The 10,973-nt window shown below is 42.7% G+C and overlaps 1 protein-coding gene across 1 annotated transcript in view; it reads right to left on the bottom strand.

The window, feature by feature from the left end:
- Positions 1-319: 319 nt before the first annotated feature.
- LOC115134303 (copine-2-like) overlaps positions 320-10,973 on the bottom strand; it is a 36,460-nt gene continuing 25,806 nt past the window's right edge. Inside the window, exons 11-16 of the mRNA XM_029668133.2 lie at positions 8,997-9,130; positions 8,644-8,698; positions 7,605-7,656; positions 7,256-7,389; positions 1,622-1,858; positions 320-832 (exon numbers count right to left, since the gene is read on the bottom strand). Of these exons, the coding sequence (XP_029523993.2) occupies positions 725-832; positions 1,622-1,858; positions 7,256-7,389; positions 7,605-7,656; positions 8,644-8,698; positions 8,997-9,130 (720 nt within the window). The 3' untranslated portion in view covers positions 320-724. The remainder of the gene's footprint in view (positions 833-1,621; positions 1,859-7,255; positions 7,390-7,604; positions 7,657-8,643; positions 8,699-8,996; positions 9,131-10,973) is intronic.

Below are 10,973 nucleotides of genomic sequence, written 5' to 3'. Positions count from 1 at the left end.
ATTTATTATCTGATCCTTCCTGATGATGATGGTATCATTTGATCCTTCTTTAACCCATAGTCCCATCCAGTTGACTACTTCAAAATGGTGAATGTCCTCAATGGCGCTGCCCATTCTAAAACTGGCTCTTTTTTTGGCCACTAAAGTCCTCTATCTTTAAAGATGAATCAAGGCTGAATAATCGACAAATAACCTTGCATCATAAATAACTACTCAATATTATTTGTAGATTAGTCAGTCACATATTACAATTTCTCTGGAACATGGCCATTATGTTGGCTCGACATTATGTTCCAGTCAAACACAGTGCACTGCACAGTGACATTTATGTACGTTTATTTACCTGAGTGGTAACATAAATACATGGTGAACTTTATCAAATCAATTACAACACCTTCAAGGTACAAGTACAACAAATTACAATTCAATGCATAAAAGATACATAAGAACTTTTCATAAACATTTCCTTTTCAAAACATAGAATATTGTATAAATTTACATTCAGTATACAGTATAGACATTTCTAAAATTCCCTTTCCTTTCAGGGGACTGCAAAGTAGTGTTCTTTGACACATTTTCCTCCTCCACAAAGTCTTGCTTTAAGATGTAAAAAAAAAGAAATCTGATAAATACATATGAAAAAAACAACTTTTCATGCACATTGTTTTTTGTAAACAGTGAGTAGATATTTGCAACATGCATGATTAACCAAGGCCTTGGGCTTTCACTCCAATGCTGTGTTGCTAGGCGACAGGTTCCTCTGTTTGAAATACTGTGTGACCTGTTGCGGCAGCTCAGCCAATACTGATTTGGCTAAAGTTTCCTTTGGAGCCTGTGAGAACATGACAGGAAAATAAAAGTCACATTAGAGATCTCTAAATGTCAATGATTTTAAAATAATAATGCATTCGAATCAACTTTCATCCAGTAAACGTTTTGGAAAGTAAACCTTTTTACTGGATCATTCCATATACTCTGTATTAAAGATTTTTTCATTTCCTGCAGATGGACTGAAGCTACAGATTGCCCACTCCCACACCCACCCCCAATGCTGTTTACATGTGTGATTGAAATAAATCCATTACAGCAAGCATCATCTCTAATTTGTCTAGCAACAACAACCTGTCGTGGTTTTAACATAGGGATATAACAGTCCTTTTTTTCCTGATCTTGTCCACATTCTGATTGTACCCACATTTTTAGACAAGTCTAGACAATTAAAAGATTGAATGTGATCTGATTGGGATCAGGTCTTCCTGACCACCTCCGGAATAGTCAGACACGCAGATGTCTGGATAGCTTACAAGTGTAGACAGATCTGGACAGTTTAACCATTTAAATCACGATTATCCCACCATCTAACAATCATTGACAGGTGATGCCATTGACGTATGGCATCAATATGTGTCTTAAAATAAATATTATTTTGAAAGAATATCTGTCAAATACTTTTCATTCAGGGAGGGACCAGAATAACTGGTCACAATGCGGACAGAGTCGACAGATAAGAGACCTTTTTAACTACCATGTGTTGAAGCACGGCTACACTGTGGGTACAGTCAGAATGTGGGAATTTATACAATCCTTTTGTTTCACCCTATTAAACATGTGAGACACTCACATTTCGGAAGTCCCTGAAGGGAACAAACTGCACGATGTCTCTGACTGCCTCCTCTCCTGTGTAGGAGCGTAACACGCTGCTGTCCCCATCCAGAAACTCCATGGCAGCAAAGTCTGCATTGCCCACTCCAATAATGATGATCGACATGGGGAGTTTGGCTGCCTGAACAATGGCGTGGCGGGTCTCATCCATGTCACTGATCACCCCATCTGTGATGATCAGCAGAGTGAAGTATTGCTGCAGGGGGAGAAAGAGAGAGATGGGTGGAGAGAAGGGGTGATTCATAGACAAATCCACTCAAAACATATTTTTTGATTTATTTTATTTTATTAGTCTACTGTTGGTACAGTCCCATAATGTTTTGCATGTCAGCAGTCAAGTTTTCAAGATATGGGATTTTCAAGAAGCAAAGTGTCACTTGCCACATCATGAAAACTTGACTGCTGACATGCAAAACATTCTGGGACTTTATTATCTGTGTGTAACAGATGTGAAACGGCTAGCTTAGTTAGCGGTGCGCGCTAAATAGAGTTTCAATCGGTGACGTCACTTGCTCTGGGACCTTGAAGTAGTAGTTCCCCTTGCTCCGCGGCTTTTGTGGAGCGATGGGTAACGATGCTTCATGGGTGACTGTTGTTGATGTGTGCAGAGGGTCCCTGGTTCTCGCCCGGGTATGGGCGAGGGGACGGTCTAAAGTTATACTGTTACATGTGGACTAATGAAAAAAAAATATGTATATAGTTTTTTGTGGATTTTTCTTTTAAGCTTCGGGGATGATGCGAAGGAGACTTGAAGGTGAATATAATCATGTAGGGACAGAGCAGAAAAGTTTGTTTCGACAGAAATGACATTTAGCCAAAATATATTAAACTGTTCCGTTAAGCCACATGGATTACAGACCGGTATCAGTATGATGGCTACTGTATAACCACATCTCCGAAGTGACACTGGTGCTGGAATAACAAATTAGGGCTAGATTCAATCGTTATCCCAGGAGTATGGCGGAAGATCCTCGTTATAACTCGATTGAAGTCTTTCGCGTAGACTGCATGCACAGTAAATGCTGCAAATGTCGGCTCAAATATGTATGCAGATCGTCCGCGATACGGATTAAATCATGCCCTTAATATTAAGGCAATTCATATCAAAGCTCCATGTCCTCATTGTAGACACACATGTATTTAAAAGCTTTTGATGTACATGAACTCAAAACACCTTAGAAGAACACAGGCAGATTACTGATGATTGCATTACATGGTGGAGAAATTGTTGTACACAGGGAGAGGGAAGATGAGAGACAAGATGAGAAGGAGAAAGCAGGAGCTTTAATACTATCCCATTCCGCTCCTGCAAAACAGGAGGGTGGGGGAAGGAGGATTTATATAGTCACGCAATCCCCGTCTCCTGTTCTTTCTGCTGCAGTTTGCTGATAGTCATATTTAGCATGGAGATTTACATTTGCTCAGCGTGGCATCATAATGAAATCTTCTTCCAGCTGTATGGCTGGTTAGAGAGCAGACAGCAGCACAGTCACACTGAATTATCACACACGACCTGGAGAATTAACTGACTGGAGCCCAAAAAGACCCACTCCCACAAGCACAAATGTCAAAGGCTGTTCTGGTCTTAAGGGATCAACAGATTTCTTAATCATACCGCAGCGCACAGCCAAAAGCAGTAACAGCATGTCTGTCACGCCCTGACTTTAGAGAGCCTTTTTATTTCTCTATTTGGTTAGGTCAGGGTGTGATTTGGGTGGGCATTCTAGTTTGTCTATTTCTTTGTTGGCCGGGTATGGTTCCCAATCAGAGGCAGCTGTCTATCGTTGTCTCTGATTGGGGATCATACTTAGGCAGCCCTTTTTCCCACCTTCAGTTATGGGATCTTGTCTTTGTATAGTTGTTGTTTAGCGCTACAGAGCTTTATGTTCGTTGCGTGTTTTGTTGTTTTTTGGTGTCATTTGAAAATAAAGAAAAAATGTATGCCTACCACGCTGCACCTTGGTCTCCTTCTAACAACGGACGCAACAATGTCTGTCTGATTGTCTAGTGTGAGTCAGTGTAAAGCTATGGTCTATTTCGTCCTGTGGGTTTATTATGGCCAGGTCGGAGAGAGCAGCACTTGTGCAGGATGAGAGGGCCTCTAGCTGCTTCTCCAAACACAACCTACTGACGCAAGACCCTCAGCAGTTCCCACGTTCCATGCTCATCTCTATGTAGAGCACTTCAAACATGCCCCCCCCCCCCCCCCCCCCCAACTGTGCCTCTCTCTTCCAACCCACTGCGGCTTTCTGTTCTCAAAAGGAAACAAAGAAATCTGACTGACATCAAATGCCCTGGTAATCATCCAAATGGGAGGGCTAGAACTATGTTAATAAAATAATGTTGTTGTTTTTTTCCGTCTCTGGTCATTGTCAGTGTCCAGTGCGCTAACTAACAGACCACGCAAACATGTCCCTCTGGGTGAGAAAAGCTCCATTACTGCTTGGCTAGGTTTCGCTTTAAGTGTGGAATAAAGACATTGAGGCATAAAGTGTGGAATACACACATTCGGAGGCCAGGATTAACTCTCCTGGCCTTCTGGCATGGTTGATGTGATGCTGAGACATCAAGCCCTGCGGGCCAATGTGTCACAGCACCCCAACGTCCTCACACTTAGCAGGGGCTAAGAAGAGAGCTGGGGCAGACTTATTTTCATCCTCTTCTCTTTCTCTCACACACACACACACACACACACACACACACACACACACACACACACACACACACACACACACACACACACACACACACACACACACACACACACACACACACACACACACACACACACACACACACACACACACACACACACACACACACACACACACACACACACACACTCATACAGAAGCACACTCATGCACACATTCGCTGTTTCAATCGCACTCAACATGCACAAAAATATGTGTGCTTTTACTCACTCAGAGACATACAGACAGGTATAAGTTGACAAGTTCACAAACACAGCAACACACACACGGCTTGGCTGTTGTCTTTACTAACTGCTCTCCAGTAATCTCTGTAGTCTTGTCAGTAGCCTCCTCCCACACAAACACAGTCCCTCAGATATGCTAGCTGTTGTGACCCCTTGCTCTTGCCTGCTTCTCGTCAGATGGGCCACCAGAGCTGACCTGTGTTTGATAAAAGCACCCTCTCCCCTGCTGTGGACACTGTGAAGTCTGCTCATTTAATGTACTTTAACAGGCCCGCTCATTAGCACATCATTACCTAAGGGACAGAGACAGACACAGCTACCTCAGCCGATTTCTACACACACACACACACCCACAATCATTTTCCAAGCCCAGGGACAGACATCTACAGTGCCTAGCAGGTGATTTGTGAGTGCATACGTGCACACACATCAAGGTATTTATCTCTTCCATTTCCTAAACCTTGTGAAGTGAACACAATAACTAATTTGTCTTGTTTTTTACAGTAAATATACCAGCAAATTGCAGTAAAATTATCCTTGGTCTCTCTCTAGTTCTCTCTTGTTTCACTCATATTCTCTGGGGTCACAGGGTGCAATTAGGGACAAAAAGCTTACAGGAGCCTAAAGAATAATTCATAATAAGTTATTACTTCCTCCAAACCCACATGATGTGTACATCTGAATGTGAAGCCAGGAAACAGAAGGTCCAAAGAGAGGTCTGGACTGTATTTTCACTATTTTCAGGGCATAAGAATGTTATCTATATTCTTAATTGGGACATTCTGTCCTGGTCTGTCTTCCTTCCCTGGAGGAAAATACTTGTTAATTCTAGGCTGTTCACACACTTAGAAAAAGGGGTTCCAAAATGGTTCTGCGGCTATCCTCATAGGAGAACCCTTTTTGGTTCCAGGTAGAATTAATTTGGGTTCCATGTAGAATGCTCTGTGGAAATGGTTCTACGTGGAGCACAAATGGGTAATACCTGGAACCAAAAGGGGTTCCTCAAATGGTTCTCCTATCGGGGCAGCCCAAAAGTGCTTTTTGGTTCTAGATAGCACCTTTTTTTCTGAAAGTGTAGAGTTGCTGACACATCCTTGCGGTCACATTCTCCAGTGCTGCATCTCTGTCAAGAGTCAGATCCCTCTCCTGTCACAGAGCAGAGACAGAGAGAGAGACCATTCTGTTGGACTGCAAAGAAAAAAGACCTCTAGGCCACGCCTCATTAGTCATTAAAACCAATGAACAACAGGTGAAAAGAGGGAACATTTGTTCACTGAATCACCTTCTATAAATAACTACAGATATAGGATCTTAATTTGAGCCAGTTTGCTACAGCAGGAAAATAATCCTGCAGCAACAGGAATTGTGAATTATTATGTGGATTATAATTCATGGACATTTTTGTAGGGGTTGATCCATTTTTCAAAAATCAAGTGTGAAATTTCAAAGTGGAAATTCAAGTGGAAATTGTGGAAATTACAAACTTCAGAAGCCTTTTTAAACTTTAAATACACTACAAGGTATTTAATTTTCTGCATTGCAGGAAAGTTCCCCTGCAACAGGGGGAATCAAAATATCTTCCTACATCTGTATAATTGAAAGGGGATTTTAATGGCTGCTGTCCTCTTCTCTCCTCTGGGCTGGTAATAAGAGCAGAGAGAAATTGCGAGCGCTGTTCAAAATGCCTCTGCAGACTTTGAACTGACAACTAGAAGCAAAGTTTTCTCACAAAGCAATTAGGATCTCTGTTAGTGCTGGATCCAACTCTCCATCTTACATACCCCGAGTCCAAAACACACACACACACACACACACACACACACACACACACACACACACACACACAAAACACACACATACACAGCTTGCTGATAGGCCAATGAGAAAAGCAGCAAGGGGACTCATTATTTTATGATTACAGCATGCTGAGCAGCTCTGAGAGGAACAGACCAGTCTGAGAGACACAGGAAAGAATTGTTCTTAAAGGGAAAGCTGTCCAACGGGCTGAATTCTTTTCATTGTAACTGTGATGACTCCACCAATAAGCAGGAGTCTGTAATGTCTCATTATGCATGAGCGGTAGAGTACAGAGCACTACTGTTGTAAAAACAGGGATGAGTGGAAAGTGTTTGAATAGGGTGCATGTAGAGTAGATTATGTAGTAAATACTCCAGCTATTTTCCATATTGTTAGATATGGCTTTTGAGTTGCTTCAGCTGTGGTGAGGGTATGTTTTCCATGGAAATGTAATCTTTCTATAAAAACCTCTACCCCGGATCAAGAAGATGTCATGTAAGGACTCAGTGGTAATACCTTTCCAACCGTGTGAATGTTTAACGGTTCTGGGACTTCAGGAGCTCTGGGTTACAGTTGGAAACCTATCACATGGTCAGCCTGTGTGCTACCATAACTGGCCACTCGGGCAGTGGAACAGTGCTCGTGTTTACTACAAAGTGCACCAACCTCTAAAGTAAATAAGTATTGGTAATGTGTGGGGATTTACATGTCATTTAGAACTGGTAATGTTGACTCATACTAATGACATGAGTTTGGATGGCCATCTTAAACAGCACAATGACACATTCAATAGAATGAAAATGGATAAACAATGAAACAATGAAAGTAGTGGTCCTAATAGTGCTAACGAGCACTTACCGCAGCAGTCTCCTGTTGCAGGGCCTGGGTGGCGAAGCGGGCCACATGGGTGATGATGGGGGAGAAGTTGGTTGGGCCGTAGAAGCGGATATGTGGCAGGCAGGCAGAGTAGGCCTGGGCAATCCCCTCCACACCTGGCCACAGGAAACAGGAAACCCACATGGAAACCATGTCATGGAAAATGCTTGACAGCAAACTCAGACTCTATGCAGAGGATTTTAGTATGGTACTTCTCTAATACATTAGACAGAAGTCCAACTCAATTGAAAAAGCAAGAAACCAACTCTGGTAAGTACAGCCTGTAGTAAGGTTTTAAATAGGAGTTACAGATAACATGGTAGTTGCTCACCTTGGCAGAATGGATTGGTCGGATCAAAGTTGATGGCAAATTCATGAGACACCTGCAGGTTCAGGAGACAAAGAAACTCAGGTGCAGAAATGGAAAATTCAGAATGTCCAATGGCTGTGAGAGGGACAGTAGAGGAATGCGGGTGCAGTAGAAATATGAATTTGCATTGTTTAATTGTAACTGGTGGGAAAAGTAATGAATTGTGTATGAGATCAAATTGTATAATTATCCCCTCCCCCAACCCTGTTTCTGTCACTTTATCTATTCTATTTAGCTTTCCTTCTTGACAATTCCATGACATACATTCCCATCCCTGCAGTGCCCTTTCATTCCCATCCCTGCAGTGCCCTTTCATTCCCATCCCTGCAGTGCCCTTTCATTCCCATCCCTGCAGTGCCCTTTCATTCCCATCACTGCAGTGCCCTTTCATTCCCATCCCTGCAGTGCCCTTTTATTCCCATCACTGCAGTGCCCTTTCATTCCCATCCCTGCAGTGCCCTTTCATTCCCATCCCTGCAGTGCCCTTTCATTCCCATCCCTGCAGTGCCCTTTCATTCCCATCCCTGCAGTGCCCTTTCATTCCCATCCCTGCAGTGCCCTTTCATTCCCATCCCTGCAGTGCCCTTTCATTCCCATCCCTGCAGTGCCCTTTCATTCCCATCCCTGCAGTGCCCTTCATTCCCATTTGTTCAACCTCTTGCTCTCTCCTTCCTCTCGTTTTCTCAGACCACAGATGGGTTAAACCTCCCTAAATGCTTCCCATACAGTATCTGAAAGCAGGGCTAAATATTCTGTCTATTTCTGTTGCTCATCCTCCTCTTCCCTTTGTCCTTTACATCAGTGCAGTGCCATGGCAACCCAGATGGGACGACAGTTGTATAATCATTGGATTATGCATGTATTATACATACTCTTTATCTCCGTGATAGCACTCTCTTCCAGTCGCCCTCTTCTCTTTAACACTCCTTTGGCTCTACTTCTATCATATGTAGTGTGCTGTGAAGACACACACTCGCATACAGACAGTACATACACTTACCTTCCAGTCTGGAGGGAGTTGAGCCCCAAATCCCAGAGCAGGAAACATTTTGTCACTGAGGAAGTATTGCAACAGATTGGCAGTGTTGAGCTACTTCATCAAAATTCAACATACAATTTTGCATTACGGAATGTTGCAATACACATGGGTTGGTACTTTATCATAAACAATTAAACCTACCCAAACAATCTGATATTTTGAAGTGACATAAAGAATATGACTGAGGAGACACATAATTAGAAGAGTTGAAGGGACCTTTTTGTGACTTAAGACTGAGGTATTATGAAAGATACTCTATCTGTGATATGATCATATTGAGTCCTGTCATTCGTGTTTACTATAACGGGACTCACGTGTCATAGTCCTGGATGATCTGGCCCACAGCCAGGATGGCGGACAGGTACTCGTTGCTGCCCAGAGGATTGATGTAGTGAAGAGAGGAGGGCTCCCGAGGGTTCCCATTAGATGCTGTGAAGTCAATGCCAACCTGCAAGAATAGCAAGACAGGAGACAGACATGCTCACAAACACAAACAAAGCCTATAAATCGGTTCAAAATATGAACGGATATGGAACGTATATATAGATTCCGGCCTTATTTCAGGATCCTGTCCTCAGGAAAAGTGACTTCATTCAGAAGGTTACAATATAAACATGCTAATTTGCTCAGAGATGACAACTGACAAGCCCTCCCTGAAGCGGTGAGTACAAGCGTTCACGTACAAACAAGCCCACATCCTCATGCAGTCCATGCTACTGCCTTTAACCCACAATCACATCAAGGTGCATGGTTGCTACTCAGATCTCCTCCAGCTCCTACCAAACCTGTGGCTGACAACTGGACAGCTTCCCTTGTTCAATAGATGGACAGAAAGATAATGAGAGAGAGAGAGGGTGCGCGAGAGAGAGAGAGAGGGTGCGAGAGAGAGGGTGCGAGAGAGAGAGAGAGAGGGTGCGAGAGAGAGGGTGCGCGAGAGAGAGAGGGTGCGCGAGAGAGAGAGAGAGGGTGCGAGAGAGAGAGAGAGAGAGGGAGAGAGAGAGGGAGAGAGGGAGAGAGAGGGAGAGAGGGAGAGAGGGAGAGAGAGAGAGAGAGAGAGAGAGACAGCATTCCCTCCCACATATGCCCACCTAGGCACAACTATGACAACATAACCAACAAAAACGGGTCATAACTCCTGCAGCTCTGTCGCACGCTGGGTATGTACATAGTCAATGGTAGGCTTCAAGGGGACTCCTATGGTAGGTACACCTATAGCTCATCTCTTGGCAGTAGGACTGTAGACTACTTTATCACTGACCTCAACCCAGAGTCTCTCAGAGCGTTCACAGTCAGCCCACTGACACCCCTATCAGACCACAGCAAAATCACAGTCTACTTAAACAGAGCAATACTCAATCATGAGGCATCAAAGCCAAAGGAACTGAGTAACATTAAGAAATGCTATAGATGGAAGGAATGCAGTTTGGAAACCTATCAATAAACAATTAGGCAACAACAAATTCAATCCCTTTTAAACAATTTCCTGGGTAAAACGTTCCACTGTAATAGTGAAGGTGTAAACTTGGCAGTAGAACATCTTAACAGTATATTTGACCTCTCAGCTTCCCTATCAAATCTAAAAATCTCAAATAGAAAACCGAAGAAAATAACAATAATGACAAATGGTTTGATGAAGAATGCAAAAATCTAAGAAAGAAATTGAGAAACCTGTCCAACCAAAAACATAGAGACCTGGAAAACCTGAGTCTACGCCTTCACTATGGTGAATCACTAAAACAATACAGAAATACACTACAGAAAAAGAAGGAACAGCATGTCAGAAATCAGCTCAATGTAATTGAAGAATCCATAGACTCTAACGGTTAGAGTCTAACCACTTCTGGGAAAATGTGAAAACACTAAACAAACAACAACATGAAGAATTATATATCCAAAATGAAGATGTATGGGTAAACCACTTCTCCAATCTGATTGGCTCTATAACAAAGAATAAAGAGCAAAAACATATACATGATCAAATACAGATCTTAGAATCAACTATTAAAGACTACCAGAACCCACTGGATTCTCCAATGACATTGAATAAGTTACAGGACAAAATAAAAACCCTCCAACCCAAAAAGGCCTGTGGAGTTGATGGTTTCCTCAATGAAATGATCAAATATACAGACAACAAATTCCAATTGGCTGTACTAAAACTCTTTAACATCATCCTTAGCTCTGGCATCTTCCCCAATACTTGGAACCAAGGACTGATCACCCCAATCCACAAAAGTGGAGACAAATTTGACCCCAATAACTACCGTGGAATATGCGTCAACAGTAACCTT

Source organism: Oncorhynchus nerka, linkage group LG9a (genome assembly GCF_034236695.1).
Source record: "Oncorhynchus nerka isolate Pitt River linkage group LG9a, Oner_Uvic_2.0, whole genome shotgun sequence".
NCBI lineage: Eukaryota > Metazoa > Chordata > Actinopteri > Salmoniformes > Salmonidae > Oncorhynchus > Oncorhynchus nerka.
Note: the sequence above shows the minus strand (reverse complement) of the source record. Positions and strands in the feature narration are given on the sequence as shown.